We start from the raw sequence: 24,603 nt of genomic DNA, 5'->3' as shown, positions 1-24,603 counted from the left end.
CAGGAATATGTATGGCATATTCAAATAAGCACTGCGCATATTTTTAAAACTGATATGATATGAATCCATGTAGACCAATTTTAATAGTTCAAAATGAGTCATAATTCTTGTTAACAATACAGTTATTTTTAAAATTTGCAGCAATAGTGGTCCTTTTTTATTTTCCTTATTGAAATTAAATGATATGCCTTAGGTGAGTCATTCATCACTGTTAAAGAACTTGCCTTCCATTGGAGTTCTTGAATTTTTATCCATATATATACATACATCTCATGCATTTCCTTCCAGTTTAGGAAATGCTTTTCTACATATGCGTTCCTGAGTCTGTTTTTGACTCTTACTTTAGGACTAATTTTTTAATTGCTGTTATAGTTTGAAATCAATGTTTCAGGTGACGCAAGCTCACACAATAGTTATTTAAATGCATGGATATGTGAAAACTACCTAAAGGAAGTATTTTGCATCTGAAAATTCACTATTCTAGTTTTTTTATTCCTTTGCCTTCTAATAGCCTTTTTGAGACTAACCTAAGTTGTCAGAGATTTTAAGTTTAGGTGATAAAACATTTTTCTCCATTTGTAAAATGTGTATGTGTACTCCTTTAAATAGAAGTAATAGAAAGAACAGAATTTACTTAGTGTTTTAAGAGGTATGTTCTGAATCACATAAGATGACAAGCAATGTGATTGCTTTATGAGCCAAGGAGAGCATAATTTATATTAATTGAAGATGATAAAATATAGGGGCATGCAGAAGGATTAAAATAAAAATTGCTCCGGATAAGTTTTATTTATATTAATTATTTACATGTGTGATATGCAGAATAAATGTGTATGCTATTATCAGAAAAAATAGTTATCAGCTTAATCTTTGGTTTTTTTTCCTTTTCCTCAGCTTTACTAAGGTGCAATTAAATAAAAATTATATATATTTACAGTGTACAATATGATTTGATATATGTACATATTATGAAATGATTAATTCAAGTTAATTAGCATATCCATTGCCTCACATACTTATGTTTTTGTGGTGAGAATATTTAAGATCTAATCTCCTAGCAATTTTCAAGTATATAATACATTAACTATAGTCACCATGCTATACGATACATTTCCAGAACTTATTCCTTCTGTCTAAAACTTTATACCCAGCTTAATGTTTTATGAAACATTTTTAGAGATTTCTTATTTCTAGGAAAACAACTAATGTGGTATATGTAATTCTACTATACTTTTAAAATGAACAGATTTCTCAGAATAGTTTTAATATTTGTTAAAGAGGAAAAGGGCTCCAGTATATGGAACAGAAGCAACATTTGCATGAAACAGTTTTCTTTGCATTAAGTAATAAATCATTACAATTTTATGAAGCACATTGCAAACAGAGTTGTCTATGAGAGCTAAATTAAGGATTGTCATGGTATTTTAAATATACAATTACCTCTCTATGATGTCGCTTGTGAGAAAACACTCAATAATTTGTGTCTGCATTAAATGTCTGCAGTAGTAGCATTGTTTGTGCTTCAGCTAGTTTGAATGGAATCATTTTACCATCTTCACCTTTTAAACCTATTTTATCTTTAGGGCTTAGGTGTGATCATTGCAATTTTGGATTTAAATTTCTCCGAAGTTTTAATGATGACGGATGTGAGCCCTGCCAGTGTAACCTCCACGGCTCAGTGAACAAAGCCTGCAATCCTTTTTCTGGGCAGTGTGAGTGCAAAAAAGAAGCCAAAGGACTTCAATGTGACACCTGCAGAGAAAACTTTTACGGATTGGACATCACTGGTTGCAAGGCCTGCGACTGCGATACAGCTGGATCCATCTCTGGGACTGTCTGTCACCCTAAAACAGGGCAGTGCGTCTGTAAGCTCAATGTTGGAGGAAGACAGTGCAATGAATGTTTGGAAGGAAACTTCTATCTACAACAGAATAATTCTTTCCTCTGTCTGCCCTGTAACTGTGATAAGACTGGAACAATAAATGGCTCTCTGCTGTGTGACAAATCAACAGGACAATGTCCTTGCAAATTAGGGGTAACAGGTCTTCGCTGTAATCAGTGTGAGCCTCACAGGTACAATCTGACCGTTGACAACGTTCATGGCTGCCACACGTGTGAGTGTGACTCCTTGGGGACATTACCTGGGAGTATTTGTGACCCGGTCAGTGGCCAGTGCCTCTGTTTGCCTAATCGTCAAGGAAGAAGGTGTAATCAGTGTCAACCAGGTAAGAGAAACGTGTGACATTTTCAGTGCACGATGGCTTTCCTTTTGTTATCCCATAACAGATGATTTCTGGCTGTTTCTGGTTTGCAGCTTCTAAAAAATTTATCTCCAACTTCATTATCATCATATTTATATCATCGTCCAACACACACATAACTATTAACTTGTCCAACATTATCTGACGTACTGTGTTGCTATTTTGGGGGAGATACTTTAGATGAACTCCAGCCAATTGAATTTATTTCATAATTGAGACTTAATTTCTCAACTTGAAGGAAATCCTCTTTTAACAATTGACAAAAATCAAATTAAAAAAAGTAAGAATAATTTTCATTTTCCAGAAAAGGAAAATTTGAGTTGGTTATCTGCACAAGGCCAGATGTTCAGATGATGAACCAAATTTTCTAAATAAAGCTGGCCAAATGTTTTTACTGACGAGGCTATAGGTTCTGTTATTGTATAGAAACATCTAGAATTATTTTAGAATGCCATCAAGTTAATAAAATAGGCTACTGTTTAATCTCACTTTACACAAACCTATCTTTCCATCTATTTCCCTACTAAGGGACCCTATCTGTGGCTCTCTCCTTGCCTTTATATGACTTTAACTAAAATAATATACTTTCTTTATAATAAATTTATCCTGATATTGTGATAAATATAAGTATTTATCAATTGTTTAACAGTTGTACTGTTAATAATTGTTGTCCTGTCAAACAAAATCAGCTCTGAGCTGTGTGAGACTGTGAAAATGAGCATGATACAAATTCATGATTTGCTTGCTGGGGAAAGGGTAGGACAGAAGTTCTGTTCTTCATGGCAAAGGATCCAGCTTGGGAGAACTGAGCCATTCCTTTCCCTTGACATTGGTCAGGGTGACAAGTAAGATCAAAGAGACAGGAAGGAATTGGTGACTAATTCTTTTCGTGATATAAGTACTAAAAAACAACTTGAACTAGTTTAAACATAAATAGGGACTATGTTATAACTGAATGTTCCACAAAACCTAAGAATAAGGACCTATGCAGTCAGGACTCAGGGCCTAGGATGTTCCCAGGGATATGTATTCATTCATATTCTCTCTCTCTGCAGAAGAACATGATCTGCTTCTCTCTCCCTCTCTTCATGGTTATATGGCCACCCCATCTCCCCTGAAATTGCTTTAGAATTCTACTACCAGCTACAACACAGAGACCTTATTAGCTGCTTCTTGGTTATAATTCCAAGGAGGAAATTCTAATGCACTCAGTTTTGTTTGGGTGGCTCCCTCTAAGCCAGTTCACTGTGGCCAGGGTAGGAGCAAGGTGGTAAATATCCCAGAATACAGGAAGATCATCGAGAGCTGGGCAGACAGCCTAAATGACAGCCACAGCACGTGGCATTCTTTCAGCTGCAGATTAATCCTTCTAAATTTGCAATCAATTAATTTTTTGGTATCCTAAAATGACATTTTTTTCTTTTACTTTTTATTAATATCTTTAATTTTAGAATCAAAGTATTCAGTCTCCTGAATGGTCAAATAACCCTGATTTATATAACCCTCTTTCTAAGTAACTAGCAAAAGCTAATAGATCAAATGTTATATCCTTTGAGTAATTATCTTCTGTTGAAATTTACTGAGTGTTTCATTCTGACTTTAATTGTATTCATAATACAAGTCACACACTCTAAACGATTTTTCTAATTTTGGATAAAACTCTGAAATCACCATTTCAAAACATCTGTTTACTTTAGTCCTTTTGATGAAAGACCTGAACCATCATCTAGGTATTTTGTGTACCTACCAATTTAGATGATGGACTGAAATTCTTCATAAACCTATGTTTTTCTGGGTGTTATGTGTGTTAGGTAGAAACATCCATAGATAATTTAATCAAATGCCAGCAAACTAAAGAAATAGGCTTTTCTTTATCTATATTATGCACAAGGCTGTCTCACTTGTATCCTTCCTGGGATGGAGAAATACTGACTTCATTGCTCTTTCCTTTCTCTCAGTGGCTCTCACTGTGGTGATCTCTTTGTCCCCAACCCTAACTCCTTTCTCCCACCCAGGCTGCGTCTCTTTCCTGTCCATCCTACATAGTGTTGGCAGAATAATTCTCCTGAAACACTTCTTTAGTTACATCTTGCTCCTACAGGGCCACCTAAAATGGGTTTTCTTTTGCTTATCACTTGAGTCCCATCTGAGACAACCTTCAGGGGTTTTTATCTTCTGGTCCCAGTCTATGCTTCCAGCTTTATTTTCTGCTATCCCCTGACTCACCCATCTTCTTTGGTCACTTCACTGGTGCCTACAAGAGTCACATGCAGAGGTGATTTCTGTCTATCCTAATGTTTTCATTCACTCTCCTTTCCCAACATGGAATGCTGTATTGCCATCCTTCTCCATGTTAGTTGGTGCCCTCTGCTGAGTATTCTCTATGCAAAATACACCTATAAATCTCCATCGCTCCTTAGTGAACCACAGATACATGCTCAACATTAAACATCAGTGTTTTAAAAAGTGACTTCATTCAAACTTATAGAAAACTCGAAAAGAATGCACTTTTGAAACATGGTCAAGCTTATCTTTTCTTCATGGTCTATTTATTATTTGACTTTAAGGAGAAGTTAATGTTCAGGAAATCATAATTCATATCTCATTGTAAATATATTACTTCCTTAATTGTGTTTCTTTTTTCTGAAGACTGTATACATGAAGTCAATGAGTTACAATTAAAGAGCAAGTAGGGAGCATTAAAAATGGTGAAAATATTTCTATTCACTGAAAAAATTCAAAAATGTATAGCAAAATATTTGGTGGAAAATATGCTAGACTGAGCATCAGAAGGTAGAATTTGGAGCTCCATTTCTTCTACTCACTGACTCTCTGAAGGCCCTTCTCAACAGGTGACTTCCGTATTTTCTTCTGTCTTCTGTTTCAACTGTCCATTTCCAGCTAGGGGTAAGGAGCTTTATCTTCAAGATGGCACCTGAATGGTGCCCATATTGGTTTTACTCACATCCTATTGGTCAGAACTGCTTTGCATGTCCACACCTAGCTGCAAGAGAGTCTGGCAAATAGATTTCCTATCTGAAAATCCATGTATCTATTTAAAACCTGGGGCCTTTGTTACCATAATGAATAAGAAGGAAATTGATACTTGAAGACAATTGGTAAGCAGTCTTGGCTAACCTAGGAATGCCCTACACTTACAGAACTGGCTGTCAGAACATTAGTCAATTTCTGAGTAGGTTCTTCTAATAATAGTGAGTTTGGCACTTTTTGGATAGTTCTTTTTATTGAAAAATTAAAAAAATATATCCAAAGATCATAAAGGCCTCTTGAGTCCTAAGGAGATATATGAGCAAAATCTCTTTTTAGTTTCTTCAACTGTTTCTTACATGCTCACTGCTATTTTAGTCACTCTTTTCCTAGGACAAGCTGCAGCTTATCAGTGGTCCTCTTGAGATACTGACCTAGGATTGCAGTTATGAAAAGCTAGAATGGTCAAAGTATAGATTGGGATTATTATAGTTTGTTGGGAAGTACAGCTATTTTCTTGTAGAAAACTCCTATTGGGAAATTGTACTGAGAAATCTTTTCCTTATGGGTGGCTGTTGATTTCTTAATTTAATCAAATGACATTTTATGTGTGTCAGTGAACACTACCTTCAATGAGCTTAAATTCTGATGGGGAAACTGACAAATTAATTTACAAATATGTAATATAAATTTAAGTAATGATGATCTTTGGATCTTTAGCTCTACTCAACTATGTTTCTTTGTTGCTAAGAGTTCAAAATATTCTTGTGGTTATCAAATAGACTATCTGTCCCCCACCCTTATATCATCTACAATGATTCTGAAAGCTTAAACATTCCAGAAAGGTAAACTGGATAGCCAAGTTTTTATTGTAAACAGTAAAGGCATATTGATTTTTTTATTGGTATGGAAACAAGTGGTTTAAAAGGAGGAATGGTGAAGTGAAAGAAAACCTCAACCTATAAATGTAAAGGTCCCTGCCCAATCCTTATCTCAGGAATCTCCCTGCTCAGAGAAACCACCTTCAACTTCTGAAATGTTTCTTCTGGGCTTTCATTTCTGTATTTCTGAATAATATACATATATTGTTCCATCTCGATTTTTAAAATTTAGACATTATCTGTTGTCTTTCTACTATAAAAGATGAGTGTTTAATGCCCTATACTCCCTCCTCAACAATCCCTTTATTGGTTAAATCAATATTCAGAGATTACTTTATTATGATTACATAAATCTACTTAAGAGCTATGCTATATAATATGCTTTGACTATATTTCCTTTCTTGAAAAAATTAGCCTTTGCTTAGTTTTCTAGGACTCTCTTAGATATTTCTAGGAAACAAAAATCTCCAAGGGAACTCTATCCAAGAAATCTGTAAGTTCTTTTTTCTTTCTTGCTGGATACATCAGTCCCCAGGAGGATTAGCACTCCTGATCCTCCTGTTCTGATTTGGGCTGGCTGAGCTGTAGTTCTTTTGCAAAGCTATATCCTAGGTTTGTGCTGGGGATTTCCTTCACCTGTCTCTTGTGTTGGATCCTCTATTTCTGAGCCCTGCATGTTCTCTTTTCTTGGTTTATTTGTGTATTTGGTAGAGCACATGCCACAGCAGCTTCTGAAAAAGAATACAAGAAAGGAAGTGATTTTTTTTTTTTTGAGAATTTTGAAAGTCTGAAATTGTCTTTGTTATCTAAAAGTGTCTAAACACAAAGAATTGTTTGAAATTTTACTGCTATATGAAATCACTTTCATTTGAGGAATTTAAATATTTGCACCATTAGCTTTTAGCGGCGTTCATCATACTCTTGTTTCTTTTCTTCTCTTTTTTTGGAGGGGTGACTTCTAGAAGTTTCTCCCATCTCTATATTCCTAATTTCAGAAAATTTTATGATGATGTACTTTTTGTTAAATAATTGTTCTGGACACTCAGTGGACCTTTATGTCTATGGATTAATGTTCTTATGTTCTGGAAAAATCTGCAAAGCACCTTCATAGAAATATCTAGATTGATGTTTGACAAAATAACTGGACACCAAGGCTAGCCAAGTTGACACAAAAAATAAGCTATCATGAGCAGCCTTTCACACAATGCCTGTGTTCACTGTAGCACCTCATCCCTGCACCTGCACCTTTGGTTTAATATCTAAAGGGAAAGCTACTATCTCCTCCTAAATGTGACAACTCTTAGGAGGAGACAACCAAGACAACTTCCTTGTTGGGAAGGGGTTAACTACACCTCATATCTGACTTCAGAAATCTCTGGAGCTTTCAATTCCAAATGTTTCTTTATAGAGTTATGCAACCTGAATCAATTAGTTTATTGAACTCTCTACTGCAAGTGTCTAGCTTTTCTTCCTAGTCATTGACTGCCATTTCCTCTTCCTGTTGTTTTTCCCCCCTTTTTCCTTTCATTTAATTTCTGGGGATTTCAGGAGGGGAAAATTATTCAATCTACCATGTTCAACTGAAAATATCCCCCTAGTATTTACTGGATTGAAATCTTTTCAGGCCAAATATCTGCAGCCATCCTGGACTCCTCTCTTCTTCCCAAACCCTTGTTTCATCAATAAAATCCAATCCTGCTGGTTTTACTCTCAAATATATCCAGATTTTGACCACTTGTCACCACACCCACTTATATCATCCAGGTCCAAGCCACTTTCTTCTTTTTTCCAGACTATCCCAGTAGCCTCCTACATGCTCTGTTTCTCCCCTTTATCCTTATTCAGTTGCTTCTCAGTATAGAGCCAAAGTGATATTGTTCAAATGTGAGTCAGTCCTGTCACTCCATGGTAGCAAATAAAACCCAACGTTGATGGCATCTAATTGCCCACATGGTCTATAATGTCTGTGACCTCTCTGTGACCCCCTTTCCACAAGTCATCAGATCATTTGTTTCTCTGCAGCCAACAAATCTCATTGCTGTTCTTCACAAGCATTCAATGCTCTGTCCTGGGCACATAGAATAGTACCCCCATACTGGGTGCTCCATATATTAATATATTTACTGAATTAGTGAATAATTATATTTTAAAATACCTCAATGGTATCATTTTCCTGTTTTCAGGCCTGGGCATAGCAGAGGCGTGTGGTGTAACTTTTACAACAGTCAGGGTAGATGTGGTGTTCTACCCCTGCAAAGGAGGAAAGAACATAGTGACCTAACTACCTAATGTATTTTTTTTTTTTAACAAAACAGGATATAGTATACATAAATGCATAGCCTATGAAAGGAGCAATGGGTGTGTTTTGAGCCTTTTTGTTTTTGTTTTTGTTTTTTGTTTTTTTTTTTTGGTTCTGCATTCTGCGAGCTTCAGAAATTCCACTTTGATTTTTGCTTCCTGGTTTTATAGTCTCTTACAGTGAAACTCATGTTGACTAGAGAAACCCTTATTCTGAAGTATCTTTCCCATAAACAGATGTTTCTCAGTAGCCCTCTCTGCACTGTGCACAGTAAAATGCACTGCTACAATTGAAAGCTTTCATTCTAGTTCTTTAAACACATCTGAGAGACCTAGATCACGTACTATAGGGGCAGACGCCATGCTGGTGTGCGTGAGCAGTGGTGCATGGAGGGAGAAGTTCAGAGTGGGAGGGGGCAGGGATGACAAGCCTAAGGACTTCTGCCTGCCATTCATCTGTGACTGCAAACAGTACTGACCCGCGCTGGACTCCTGTGCATCGATTCTTGTCCCACTTTCTTAAAAAACATTATTAAGGAAGGTGCATGTAATGAAACCTCATGTATTATTAACCTAACCTTACTACGAATGTACAAGGAATAGGCTTAATTCAACTAAAATTTATAGGCAATTTGTTAAAGCAGCAGTGCACATTAGAAGGTACATTAGAGCCACATTGGTTTTAATATGCCATTCAATAACTTGAACAGAGGTTAAAAATGCTGCTTAACCTCCATTAAGTATTTTAAAAATGCTTTAATTTAAAATTATTTGGAGTGTGTGTACATATATGAATGTACACATATCCACACTAATAAATATAGCACTAAATATGTTTTCCCGGTTCCTTTTTCCAGTGCTGGATGACCTCGTAATGTTCAGCAGCAGGCACTTAATCAGAGGCCAGGCCGAGAAAGGCAGGGAAGGATGTCATGGCATCCCGAGCCAGTGACCCACCTTTGTCCTTGAGAACTAGAGGCAGAGGGGAGTTTACTGAGGACTCTGCAGCTTTGGAATAAAATAAAGGCTAATTTATAATGAAAACAGCTTCCTGTGACATGTTTTGTACTAATAGGACAATGCCTCATGCTTCCTCCTAGTATTTACTTTTTGTTTTCTTTTATAATTCATAAAGCAAAGTATCTTGTTTCATTAAGAAGCGCATCATATTTATTAAGTAATGCACTCACAAGCCAGAATTGCATGCAAGGCCCTGCCAGTGGAATTGGAATAAGATGGCTGATATTTCATTAAAAATCAATGCATCAAAGTTGAGATCCGATTATGCCACATGTCCCAGTGTTTGGTGAAACAACTTTCTAGGTTAACATATTTTTTCACAGAGGCACCTGGTCTCAGAATAAGAGTCTCTTCCTTGATAAATCTTCAGGAAAGACTCTTGTCATAGGAAATATAGACCACAATCTTAAGAACATCTGGAAAAGAAAGAAAAGACACTGATAAGCCTTTATTTAAACTTTAGAAAAATTCTACTTTTGTAGAAAACTAGCTAGTAACAATTACAATGGTGGTAACAGATAATACTTAGTGTCTGCTATGTGCCAAGCTCTGTAATATGGCTTTGCTTACAAAAATCCCATTAAATATGCACGATATTTCTATAAAGGAGGGACTGATATTATTCCCATTTTAAAATGGGGAAAATGGAATCTAATTAAGTAGAAGAGCCATTTACAAATCTAGGTCCATCTGGCTCAAGAATTTGTGTTCTGTAAGAGTGAAACTTTTTCTGAATAACTCAATATTGTCTTAAACATTTACACAATAAATATTTGAGTGTGGGTTAAAAGAGATACTGTTACCTTCCTCCATCTTCAAGCTCATTTCTGGCTTACTGTTTCAGGTCCTGGGACATCTCAGTTGTCTTGTAAAACCCAAGTAATAGGCATAAAATGAAAATTAAGAGTCCTGAGAAGCTACAGTGATCAAATAACAAAGAGCTGAACTGAAAGGGTCTAGAAATGCGATTCTGTCCAAGAACTAAGTTGGAGAAATTTTGGAATGGTTGGAATGGCATAGAAGAGAGACCTTAGAGTGTATATTTGATAAATATTGAGAATGAGAAAAATGGGAAAGAGAATCTAAAAGTTTTGCTGTGGATTTTGAATGTATGTATATTCATTATAATCTCCCAGATGCAGTCAGAGTTGTCATTATTTGCATTTTTTGTTGTCATCGGATCTGATTCTTTGAGAATATGCTTATGGGGGCCTTTCATGGGCATTCACATAAATAGAAAAACTAGAATTTCTGTAAAACAGAAAAGTCTAATAGAATGTTTTCTTTTATATGAACACATTATTATGTCCTTTGTTTTTTAGAACAGGAGATACAGTTTTAGGGTGACATTTTCTTTCGGTAGCTCTGTTCCATCTGTTGATATGACAAGTACTATATTTTAAATGTATCATGCCTGATTCATATACATTCCTTGCTAGACTCCCTGATAGGCCAGGCCACTCTGACCAGTCACTCTCCCGACTCAGATTTATGTTTACCATTTTCCTTTTCAGTGTTAAAGAGATCATCTCATAACAGATATTTATTCACCCATCCACCCATTCAGCCATTGAGCCATCTGTCCCTTTCATTCATATGTCCATTTTTCAATAAACACCTATTGAATAAATTACCATGCACCAGGGAATGTGCCGGTGTAAGATTCATAATTACAAATATATTAAAGCATTGTGGTTAGTAGGGGAAAGTGAATCATACGTAAATGTAACACAATGTGGTAAGTGCAATATTAGAAATTTACAATATAGAGAAGTAGTAAAGTGAAGGGAACGATTAATTCTGGAAGGGTGAGGAGTCTGGAGAACTTAGAGAAAATGATTCCTGGGCTGGGTTTTATAAGTAAGTAGGAATTGGCAGGATGCTCGAGGAGGGAGTAGCCACCCAGGAAAAACGAATAACAGCAGAACGTTTAAAACATCATATCTAATTTAATTGGAAAAGAGTTTCAATTTTTTTTTTAAATAAGAGAAATTATGTCTTCAGGATGAATGATATTAATGTTTATATATTCACCTATTGAAATTTGATCAACTCTACAAATAATTTTAGTATTATTTTTATATAAAACTACCAGAGGTAAATTATTAATGTTTTAATTTAAAAACTGCATCATCAACTGTACTTCATTCTGAAAACATTGATTTGTAAAATCATTACTAAGATAGTCTTTTGCCGCACGGCATAGGGGAGCCACACACCCCTCCCTAGTCTCTTAACATTATGTCCATTTTCTGGCTTAAGGTGAGAGTAGTTTCTTCTAAATGGCTTATAATTAGTGCTTAGCCTCAGCATTGCCCTCCTTTTCTGAAAAAGGCCTAGAGGTTACACTTCTTTTCTTTCTCTTATTTCAAGATGTTGGCAAAGCCTTGTTGTTCATGGTCCTCGGGAGGGACATTGCTAAGAAATGGGCTCTTCTTTTACGCTCAGGACAGGTACTGTGCTGTGCAAATAGCCACTACAGGAGAGGATACCAGCAGCCTTGCTAATAACTTTGAACTCCATGAACGCTGCGAGCCTTCTCCTAGATAAAGCAACAGTATTTTATGATATGGCTGACTCTTTGCTTTAGCCGGATGATACAGTGTTTTCCATCTGAGAGACTTGTTTCGTTTGGGATGAGGGGTTAGCTGAAATAAAACTGGGGAAAATACAGACTTTAGCAGGCTGATTTGTGCTATATATGCATGAACTCTCAGCACTACATAATGCAAGGTAATAACGTTATACTAATGACCACGCTTAAGAATGTGGTACAGAATCGTTCATGGAAAGAAATCTCAAAAAGATCAGTTAAAATGGTACAGATATAAAGACATGGAACATGAAGTGGAGCTAATGGAGGGAGATCAGAAATGTATTGAGTTAAGAGAAATTAAAGTCAGTTATCTTTAAGCCACATTCAGGAGGTGAAGTTTAAGCAGGAGGGAAGAGAAAATGTTGTTTTCTATAGTTGGAAGTCATAAAAGGAGAGGTAATGGTCTAGAATTAGGCACATTCGGGTAAGGTAAGAAGTAATCTTTGAGCAGGAAGTTACCTGAGTCATCCTAATTAGAACTGCTTAAAAATAGGACAACTAAAATACTGGTGGGATTAACCTTTATAATCATGCTCCTGAGAGGAGGAGGGGAATTAACCTCAAGGCAAATTCCAATGTTGTCTTTTCCTATAATCTCTACCTCCACTGTCAGCCTCCCTAGGGGTTTGATCACCTATTTTTTGTTCTTCTCTGCTTATATTTCTGCTTTTTCTATGACATTCTTTACTCTCCAAGACATGGACTATCCAAATTCTGCACCAAAATGTAACTTCACCCCTGTATTTACAGATTTATCTAATAAATCATTTCTTGTAAAAACCATCCTTGATTGTTCCAGAATTCTCGGTGGCTTGAAGCTATTGCAATAAGTCCAAATTAATTCTAAGTATCTGGGCTAATGGGTAATTTATCCAAATTGGGGTGCTGTTAGTACATTCATGATAGCATCATCATGAATTTAAGGACCTAGATACCTTCACAGGAAGAAAAATGCAAACAATCACAACCACAGGGGTTTCAAATCCAAAATAGAAACTTTCTCAATTTGTGAATTTGATCACATGAGGAATCAGGCATGAGAATATATATTAACTGCCATGGCCATACTCTATTTCTAGAAATGTCTATGAGGCAAATTGCTGTCAGGGAATGGAAAGAAGCGAAGAACATAATCTAGCTGTAAATTATTTAAAAATGACAGAATTAGTTAATTCCTTCTGAGTAAATGGCACAGATTTTGAGCTCCTTCCTTTTCCTCTCATTGAGCACAGTGTTTATTTATTTGAGGCATTCTAAGAGAGAACATACAGGGTCTAGGAGAAGGAAAAAAAACCCAATTCTTGGTGAGTATAAAAAAATGGCTTGTTTTCAACTAAAGCCTGGAATGAGTTTTAGAATATCCTAATTACTTTTTGTTTTTCCCTATAGAATAGATAACAGAATGGATTCACTTTGTGCTCCTGTTCTCTCTCTTTCAATATCACTTTTTATGCACCTTAAATTAGCAATCATGACAACTATGCAATTCCTTTTCATTGACTGTAACTTGATTCATTAGAATCTTCCTGTGATCCCTCTACCTCATTGTTTCATAAAATTTCTTGTAGCATTTTGCATATTCTTGTGTGTGTATGTATGTATGTGTGTGTGTGTACGTATACATATATACGTACACACACACACACATCACACAACCCCAAGAGCCATTTCTCCTGCGTATGCCTGCTCCATCATTCAGATGTCTGATGTGTTTCTAATTTTATAACTGTTGACTTCCACCTTCTGGTCCAATAGATTTTAAGTAACTTGAATATATTTTTGAATCATATATGTATTTCTTTCCTTTTGCCATAAGAAAAAAAAATAGGCGTTTTAGAATTAATTTAAAATTTCTAAATTCTGTGGTTTTATTTTACTATGGTACCTGTGAGGTTCACTGCCTGTTTTAATAATTTGGCCCATTTTTATTAGTCCATTAAATGTTTATGGAGTGCCTTGTATGGGCCAGGCACTATACTAGGTGCTGGGGAGAGAATGATGAATTAAGATGAATTAAGCAGATGGAGTTCCTGCCCTCACGGAGGTTACATCTTGGTGGAAATGAGATTGATTAGAATTTTTATGAGCACGCAAGGAAATAAGCAGGATGCTATGAATCCATAACAGGTATCCCTAATCTGGTCTAGGGAAGTTACTTGAGGAAGTCGCAAGACCTGACTTACAAAGGTGTGAGCTAAGCAGCAGAGATGGGTCAAAATCATTCCAGCAGACAGAACAGCCCATGAAAAAAACCTCAAGGCCTCAAGATCAGAAAGACTGTCATGGACCCAGTTGGGGACGGGCAGTGAGCTGAAGCCAGAGAGGTAGCTGGGACCTGACTATAGGATCGGAAGCTGCACGAGAGATTTGGGTTTATTTCTTAAAGGGACTAGGAAGTCATCCAATAGTTTTAAATAGAGGAATGGAATGTTCAGATTACACTTTGAGAAAGATAGCCGCAGCTACACTATGAAGAATAGATGGGAGTGGGACAAGAGGGACCCCGTTAGATGAGATGGCTTCTGGAATCGGGTGGCCTGGGTGTGAACCTGGGTTCTGTGTTTGTCAACTCTGTTGTTTCAGGAAAGTTTGTTAACCTTCCTAACCTTCAGTTTTCAAATCAATCTAATAATTTTTGCATTCTTGTGTTGCTGTGAGAGCTAAATGTAATACTGAACATAAAGCCCTTGCTGTAGCACCTGGTTCATGATACTAACTAAGAAAAAGTTGGCGGTGACTTTAACTAGGGAGGTGGTAGTGGGGATGGAAAGTAGAAGGTTTAAAATTACCAGTATCCACAGGCCTTGGTAATTTGCAAAATGTAGGGAATGAGGGAAGTGGAGGACTCAAGGCTTGCTAGGTTTAGCAAAACACAGAATTCTCAGTTAAATTTGAATTTCAGAAAACAACTTTTTAGTATAAGTGATTATTATATGGGACATACTTTTCCAAAAAAAAGTCATTGTTTATTAGAAATTGAAATGTAACTAGGCATCCTATATTTTATCATGCTACCCTACCAAAGATGTCTCAGGTTGAACAACTGATTAGAGGGTGGCAATATTTGTTGAAATGGAGATGATTAGAGGAGGACACGTTTTTAGTGGAAAGGTCACAAGATAGATTTTAAACATACTGAATATCAGGTGCTTGGGAGACACCCAAGTGCAACATAAGTCATTTACACGGTTTTTCTTTGTTCATAATTGACAACACTTGTTAGGAACAGCTATCACCACATTTGTATTTGGAATTAGGTAGTGCCATGATAGTGTTCTGGTTTTCTATGTAATCAAAATGTGATCCTATAAAGAAAAGACTGGGTGAAGAGTATATATAAAAACTTTTAATGTATTTATTTCCAGGTTTTTATATTTCTCCGGGCAATGCCACTGGCTGCCTGCCATGCGTATGCCATACAGCTGGTGCAGTTAGTCACATCTGTAACAGCCTAACTGGTCAGTGCGTTTGCCAAGATGCTTCCATTACTGGGCACAGTTGTGATCAATGTAAAGACCATTACTTTGGATTCGATCCTCAGACGGGAAGGTAAGACTCTATACCAATTAATAATTAAATATTTCATTTAATTATATTTGTAATTACTCTTTCTTTACTAACAGTAATTTTGGGGGCAGTCTTAAAGCATGTCTTCTATGAAAATTGTCCTTTTTGTTGATATATTTTTAGTTCTGTGACATCTGCATTTATTAATCACAGTAGTAATCTGTGAATATTTCCTAGAGTGGAGGTTGCTATGTATTGATAGATGTGTCCCGTGCTAGGGTCTGGGAATGTTGAATTAGATAAAACCCTTTTTCCCCTCAAAAATCTTATAATCTGGATGTGGAGAAAGACAGGTAAAGTGATATCCAAAGAAGAAAACACACACACACAATATATACATGCATATATGTGGTCTAGGATAGCTAGCATGTATATGCTTTGTTCTCCATGGTCCTTGAATTTATTGCTTATGTGTTTATTAGTTTATTATATCTATTTATGGTTTCCTTCCCTTTCTAATTTAGATTTAAAGACTGGCAGATTAGAAACACATCTTTTTATTCTGGATTATGATGATTCTTTTCTTCCAGTGTATTATATATATTCTGAAAGTAAATGACTTTTCAAAATTACACTGTCTTTAATATTCTACTTCTTATTTCCTGCCTATCTGTGGGCACTTGCCTTTACTCATTTGTGTTTATTGCTATATTTTTGAAGATGTGCTATGATGCCAGTTCCATGTACATGTTGTGCACACGTGTGTGTGGGGGGGGTGGGGTTCTGGTTATGACCTTATCTAAAGTACAGATTAAATCTATGAATTCTTTGGTGTTCCTATCTCTAAGAAACTAGTATCGTCTGCTGAACTCAGAAGATATGTAATAAAATCAGTCAAATCTATATCTCAGTATGTGTGTGTATTTATAAATATAATCGCTAATTATTCAAGGGTTTGCGATTATGGGCTCTTTTAAACTCATTGTCCCCTGGGCTGCCTGCCTCTTGGCTGTTATATTCCTCATTAACACTTATTAGAGGGTGGACAGGTGACAGGGTAATTATTGAAAAAGAATTCAAACCAGTTCATCTTGACTTTCTTTTAAAATTTAATTTGATTAAAAAAATTTAGAAAGATTATTTAAAATATTTATTAAACCAATTTTTGTTCTCATTACACACATGCACATATATATTTTAATCCATGATATTCCACTTCTATTACCATAGAAATATTACCATTACCTTGGCAATCTGAGAACATTACTACTCTTTTCTACAAAGACTGAATCACTGCATGAGTATAGAAAGCATATGGTAAATGTTAAATAAAGAGGACTATGAGGATTTTGATAGTAAAATCAGAGCCAGTATGGCCCACACTACCTCCAGTACGTACTTTTTTGGAAAGAACATTCTGTAAATTCCCCAGTTGGAACTCTGGGGTATGGTAGCCATTCCTGGCTACCTCTGTCTTTAGATTTCCTACCTTTTTCTTGCTTCTGATCACACTTACCACAAGAAAACTATCCTCCTGTGTCAGCTGTCCTCCTTCAAACACTGGTGCCCATCAGTGGCATTTTGCGATAGTCTCTTACTCATTTTGTTCTACTGATCCTTCTTGTTCTTCTCAGAGTTGTCACTCAAACCTCTGCTAAATGACCTAGACATGTCTAATTGCCTCAGCTTTTCCACTGAACTTACTTTCTTTGAGTGAAACCTGATTCCCTTCATTCCACCACTTTCTCTACCCTGCAATGCTCTTAAATTCCAGGGTGATCTTGACCCCATTCTGTTTGTCTCCCATTACCTACCTACCTACCTCACTCCTAACCGCTGTCTAATCCAGAACCCAGAACTGCTTCTAAGACAGTGTTCCATCTCCTGCCACTCTGCAGTGGGCCTGGCTAGCACTGGAATTGGATACCCTGGGTTAGAAGGTGGATTGTAATATTTACCTAAGTCTGTGAGGAGTAGAAAGAGCCACAGTAGTAGCTGCACATTGTTAGGAGGAGGTACTGAGGTGAAAATCAGGAAAGCAGAATTCAGTCACATAGAAAAGACAAGGGCAGAGGTTGAAGTCTAGGAGATAGAGCAAAAATGTGAGAAGCTGGGCTGATTTCTAAAAGCAATAAAAGATTGAGAGGAAGTGTGGGTTTAAAGCAAAAAGATTTGCAAATTTTATGTAAATAAATTAAATATCTTTACATATTTGCTGGCTCCTATTGATTCGGGGTGGGGAGGGAATTACCTTTTTAAAATTACAAACTGTGCTTTGAAATGATAGCACTTTGCTGCCGTGCTCTTGTTTTTATCTTCTGACGACCAGGTTTTCATTCGTTGAGAACCTCATCGGAGGGATGGATTTCCCCCAACCTCCTCGCCAACTCCTGCCATTATTTTGAACTACTTTGACAGCTACTGATGCAATTCTTTGGCTTCTTCATTCATTTAATTCCCACTCCAGCAACCCATTTCCATGGCTACCCCCTGGATTTTGTGATCACTTGTAATTTCTCTACTTCTCAAATCTTCCTAATCCCAGAAATGGGATCACATCTTTTCAACTCCAATTTATCCATGAACCCTCACATAATCTGTTGCTTCTTTTAATCTCTAATCCATTCTCCCTACATAGACTCTTTTGATCAGCCTCGTCCCTAACTTCACTGTCTCCTACTCCTTCTCCGGGACAAAACCACTTTAATTCTGATTCTTTAGCATAACCTGATTGCCATCTCCCTTCTGCCATACTGCCGGTCAGCTACAGGGATGAGCCCTGCTCCTTCCCTGAGCCTATGAGGCCTGGAAGGAAGACCATGCACCTGTGCTGCCTGGAGGACCATCATGTATGTGTTTCTCATGACCTCACTTTCCCCCCCACCCTTAAACTACTACCAGTCTCTTAGATTTCACTTTCCTGCCCTTGCCCTTGACCTTGCAGATAATCTAGCCCTCTGCTTCCTAGACAAGATAGAATCAGGTACAAGTATCTCCAGATTATCTTCTTTCCACCTTCAATTTGTCTATATTGTCACACATTGTTCACTTTTTATCTAGTCTTAGAAAAAAAACATGAGTAACTGTTGTCTAAAAGGAACCTGTTGCCTGTTCTTGGCATGATCCCTTCTTCTCTTTCTCCTCTTCCTCCTCCCTTTCCCTTTCCTCTTCATCCGCCTCTTCCTCCTTCTGAACTTTGCTCCATCAAATCCTCACTTTAACTTAAATATCTCCTACCTGTCTACAAATATGCTCTTCATTGCCATGCTGAAAAATGCTTCCCTTACTTTGCCCTGCCTTGTGAGCCCTGGAAGTTACTGTCTAATCCCTCACTCTTCATTTAATCACTAACCTTTAAAAAGAGTTTTAAAGTTTGTTGCTTGCTTCTTCATTTTCGTTCCTTCCCATGCATTCATCAGCCACCATACCTGGTACATACGTTAGCAGAACTTGTAAAATTTAGGCAGCCAAGAACTAGTTAAATGATGGTTAAAATTCTCACGACTGCCTGAGAAAGACCAGAGGAGCCTTGTGACTCACTCTATATCCAGGTGGAAGACAGGGGCATTAGCCCCACACAACACATTTAAAGGGTCAGTGAAAGATAAAAGTAAAATTGATTTGTGATTGCGTCCCGTGACTTATGGTTTTTCAATGTGTCAGTCATTTTGCTGTCATCCTATTTCTTAGAATTATCTCTTCCTTTGGCCTCCAGGACTCTACTTCTCGGATCTGTTTTCTATCACTTTTTCTGGTTTCTACTCTTTAATATGGCCCTTCACTTTACACATCTATGTCCACAATTTTGACTGCTACATACATGTTAATGACTCTTAAATATCTTTTGACCTTTCCAAATCCCTACCATAGGCTCTAGGCCTATGGCTACTTGTCTCTCTGAGTTTTATATCTGCTTCTCCCTCATTTCATTTTAATATAACCAACACAGAAGTAATTGCATTACGTCCTCACCTCCCCTGCAAAATAAAAAAAATAAAAGTCTCATGCCATCTCATGCTATCATCATCTTGGTGCAAGGTGTATAAACCTTCACGTAATTTGGCAAACTGAAGCTACCCATGTTTGAGTGGGGCTCAGAATCTTCTAGCTTGGGCAGGATTGGCTCTGATGCTGAGTAGAACAGAGTCTCCAGGCTGCCACTGGAAAGAATTGTGGAAGGGAAGAGCTACCATATATGGTGCAGCTTCTCTGAAAAGGATGGAAAACATGAAACCTCCCATGACCATAGGGGGCCCAAAGAAACCAGCAGGCTTTGTCCCTTCCTCAGTCAGCCATGGGGAATGCCTGTGATTTGAGGTGACCCTTCTATTGCACTGACGAATTCTTCTGTCTCTTTTCACTTTAACATCGATAATCATTAGAGAGGAAATCCTCTAGCACAGAAGGTCATGGAGAAAGATGTTTCAAAATGTGACAATGACAATTGCTTGAGTTTATACTTTTGCTCATCATTGAGAAGGGATAAAAATGGGTTTTCTTTGTTTTATGTTGTCCATTCCTCTCTTGAATGATATTGTTCTTGAATCTCTTTGTTGACTTCTGGTTATTATGGTTATTATGGTATATACACTAACATCAGCTATTTTGAAAATGTGCAAAAAGATGGCTAAAATATATGGGATTCCATCTAGTATAAGAAATGTTTGTTTCTTGAAGGAAAAAGTTCACACATAGTCTACGTGTATACAGACATTCAATCTAGGAAAATGAGTATAGCCTGTTAAAAATATTTTTGTAAGAAAGAAAGAAAATCAGCTAAAATAAATTGAATCTGTCTTGAACTCTAGGCACCATGGGAGGTTCTTACAAATAGAACTTTATTAATTTTCAAAATCCACGATAGATTATAAATCTTTGATTTTTTTTAAGCAAGGAGAAGATACAAGTGTCGTATTTCTTCATCAGTTTAGAAAATAAGCTAACTTCCTCATCTGCTTTTTCCACATATTCCTTACCTTCCCCACACTCTTTTTATTGTGCACAGCAATGTTTGCTAGATTTTTTTCTCTTGGTTTATTTTCTTCGCTTTTTTTTAATATTCCCGAGGGCAAGGTAAATAAAATAGATCCTAACCCTAAAAAGCAGCAACAACAACAAAAATCCACCCAACACAACAGTAACTTCTCAGGACCAAGTTGGAATATCATTTGCCTGTTTCTGTCTAAGTGGTTCATTCTTCAAAAGTTGCTGATCAGGAAAAGGGGGCATGTATTTAAAAAAGCCGATCCTAGTGCAAACATTATTCCATTTACCTCTGACACATAAAGCAAACATGATCTAATCAGTATCAAAAACAATGAAGAAAAAAAAGTCTGCCCACTGAAAAAATAATAAAGCAAAAAAGGTATATGGCATTTGTCTAACCCCAAAACAATGAGATCAAAATGGGCCATCTTCAATTCATCTCTGTTGGTAGCCGAGACCCATACTTGACACACTGCACTCATTAATGTCCTCAGGTTGACCTGTAACTATAATTGTTCCATCCTACAGCCCCCTAAACTGCTCCAGTTCATTTGGTACCCCACTGTTCTTCTTATATAACATCCATATGTTGCAACCCGCAAAGGTTTCTTTCCTAATGATGTATCCCTCTATATCCATTACTCTTATGTGCCTTGTTTTAATGTAAGCCTTAAGGACATAGGAGTGTCACTGCTTATCTCCTTTACCAGCTGACATACACTGAACTGTAACTTTCCACAGGTGGCAGGACAACCAGGCTGGTTAGGGAGCCTAAAGGCTCAGACTTCTAGAAGATAAAATAAAGGGATATACTTCTGTGCCCAGACTAGTGTTGATTTTGCTGCAAACGGTCTACGTTTGAACACTATGTTATAGATTTGATCTGCTAATCTTTTCACGGGCTTATTTCCAATTGATCACAATTGGTCTTTTCCCTGAGAACCAAGTCAATGACTTCAAATGATTGCAGATAACTTTCTTGCCCACTGATTTCCTTTTATGGTGTGATAATGGAGAAACTAGGGAATATGCCTCGTAGATTCCTGCTCCTAAGTGACTCTTGGGTGGACAGCTGGCTGTCATCTGGGGTGACAGGGTAAACGGGCCATGAGTTTCTCATCATCTCGTAGTCCAGCCAAGGCTTGCTCATAAGGTGGTGGCAGAGTCCCAAGAAAAAGAGCAGAAGCATGCAAAGGCGCTTGAAGCCTGTACTTGGAACTGTCACCATGGTTACTTTTGCTTATTCTATTGTCCAAAGCAAGTGGAGGCCAGACCACATTCAGGAGTGGGGAAATAGACTCTACTTTTGGATGGAAGGAGCTATACAGTTAGCTACAAAGGACCTGCATGGAGGGAGGGGTGAAGAATTGTGGTCATTTTTGCAATCTCCCATGGCCACCAAACCATATATTCTCCCTTAATATACATGATATACGATGCTGTTGAAATACCGGATTTTATATATTAGTAGCCTTTATTCCATGTGATGTAATAGGAATAACACAGTGTTGGGCATCAGGATGTCTAGGTTCCAGTTCTGGCTTTTCCAATAGAGCAGATAGAGTAGCTTCCTGTTACTGATATAATAAATTGCCACACACTTAGTGGCTTAAAACAACAGGAATTTATTATCTCATACTTCTGGAGGTCAGAGGTCCTAAATTAGTTTCACTGGGATAAAATCAAGGGGTCATCAGTCCTGTGTTCCTTCTGGAGACTCTAGGAGAAAATCCATTTCTTTGATTTTTTTCCTGCTCCTAGAGGCCACCTGCATTCTTTAGCTCACCACTCCTTCCTTCATTCCAAAGCCGTCAGAGTAGTGTTTTCTCTGACCTCTGCATATATCCTTATACCTTTTCTCTCTGACGCTCACTCTCCTGCCTTTGTCTCATAAGCACCCCTGTGATTACACTGGTCATTCTAAGATAACCCAGGATAATTTCCTCCTCTCAAAATCTTTCAATTCAATCAAATCTGCAAAGTTCCTTTTACCAGGTAAGGCAACATATTCACAAATTCCGGTGATCAGGACTTGGACATTGTGGTGGGGGAGGATGGGTGGGTACAGCAGGAGAATGGGAATAATTCAGTCCGCTATACCAGAGTTCAGCAATCCCCGGCCGGGGGCCGAACCTGGCCTGCCATCTGTTTATGTAAATAAAGTTTTATTGGAGCACAGCAATGTTCATCCTTGACACATCATCTGTGGCTGCTTCCATACTACAGCATCAGAGTTTTATTACAGCAGAGACACATGGCCTGCAAAGCCTAAAATATTTACTATCTGGCCCTTTATAGATAAAAATTGCTGACCTTGTAACTAGATTTACTGTCACGTTGGGCAAGTGACTTAATCTCACTAAGCATCATAGAATCATAACTTTGTAGACTTAGAAAGAATCTTAAAAGTAATTTTGGTTAAATTCTACCTTATATATTCTCCACATAAATCGCCTTTTCAGAATAACTGCTAAATGGTCATTTAGCTCTTGCTCTAAAACATGGAACTAAAAAGAGCTCACTGTCTCAAGAAGTAGCTTAAGTTTATTTCAAACAACTGTAATTCTGAGACATCAGATAGAAAAATGTTCTTTATATCGAGCAAAAAGTTTCATTTCTGTGGCTTTCTTGCCTAGTCTTATTTCTGCCTTCTGGGGCTATAGAGAGTAAGTGTAATCTCCCTTCTATCCGAGAGAACTTTAAGAATTTGATTTTGGTATGATATCTCAAAGCGACTTGCGCAATTATGTGGAGTGTCAACAGAAAGGGGGTAGATGTCTCCGATACAGAACCTTGCTAAGCAAGCTCTTTCCTAGATGACAAGAATATCACCTCCCTGGACTTGGATGTCACTGTTGCCTGGATACAAGGGAGTCACTGCCCCATGGAGATTTTATGAGTTCCTATATTTGTGCCTTGGGAAACTTCACCAGACAGGGTGGGTTTGGACGTCGTTAGCTTTTCGCTTTCAGAAGAGGCAGTACCACTTTCACTTCCTCTTTCAATGAGCCCTGTGAGTATGGCTTCCAGCTCACACGAAGTGGGTGCCCAAGCCCCAAATCCCCCTCCTATAATTCTGATTCCAGCGCCAAGAGAATTCAGTTGCTCTCAGTAGGCTGTGATGAATGGAAAACTAAGAAGCTGGAGGAGCCCACACCTTTACTGCAGAGGTGAAATGTACTCTTAAGTAGGAGAAAATCAAACTCCTCTAGAGGGCACTGTAGCATTCACTGAATCCCCTGCAAGAGAACTGAACTGAGAACACTGGTCTTAGGGAGGCTGAGCAGAGGCAGCCCTTAGAGAAAGGCTGTCCATTCCCTGTGGGGAGGTCAGCCCAGGGAGACAGAGTTATGCCAATAAAAAGCTCAAAACAGCTAAATTGTCATTAGAGCTAAAGGCCACATTTGGACGTATCTCTCCTGTCATATCCTAAGCCTAAAGCTTTCCTAGTGCTTTATTCACTGTTAATTCATATATTCAACAATATTTATTGAACACTTACTGTATGCTAGCCTTTGTGCTAGGGACTGATGGGGGAAAAAACCTCTTTGTCCAATTTCTCAAATTTGCCTTGAAACCTCTTTGTCTTCTATTTAGTAATAATCCTTGTCTAAAATCCCTCAGCAATGTGAGATCTCTTCCTCCCTCCTCCTTTATGTTGAATGACATCCTCATCATCCCCTTGTCAGCAAATTAGACAACTGAAAATAACTCCATGTCCATCTTCCCTTCTCTTTTCTGTCTGGCATCCCATCCTACCAATTTTACTTGCTAAACATTTCTTAAACCTATCCTACTTCTTTCTATGTCTCCTTCCCACTGCCTTCATGGAGCATTTTCTTATCTCTGCCTACCTTTCTGGCTTTATCTATCTATCACCCCTCCTCATTCTGAATTTCTATCCAAAAATTCTGAACTGCTTGCAGTTTCACACTTTCTCCTGCTTTTTCTTTTTTCTCAATTTTCTCGCCTCCCTGATTTTCCTGGCTTCCTCCTACTTGTCTTTTAATTTAGCCCAAGCATCTCCTCCAAGACTCCTATTTAATATTCCTTCCCCCATCCCTTC

The 24,603-nt window shown here is 37.6% G+C and overlaps 1 protein-coding gene across 2 annotated transcripts in view; it reads left to right on the top strand.

Moving 5' to 3' along the window:
• The window catches only part of USH2A (usherin), a 605,447-nt gene that overhangs the window by 108,452 nt on the left and 472,392 nt on the right, over positions 1–24,603 (top strand). For both annotated transcript variants that reach the window (XM_045536030.1, XM_045536031.1), the window contains 2 exons: positions 1,584–2,225; positions 15,410–15,593. In XM_045536030.1, the coding sequence (XP_045391986.1) occupies positions 1,584–2,225; positions 15,410–15,593 (826 nt within the window). The remainder of the gene's footprint in view (positions 1–1,583; positions 2,226–15,409; positions 15,594–24,603) is intronic.

Source organism: Lemur catta, chromosome 23, assembly GCF_020740605.2.
Source record: "Lemur catta isolate mLemCat1 chromosome 23, mLemCat1.pri, whole genome shotgun sequence".
Taxonomy (NCBI): Eukaryota; Metazoa; Chordata; class Mammalia; order Primates; family Lemuridae; genus Lemur; species Lemur catta.
Note: the sequence above shows the minus strand (reverse complement) of the source record. Positions and strands in the feature narration are given on the sequence as shown.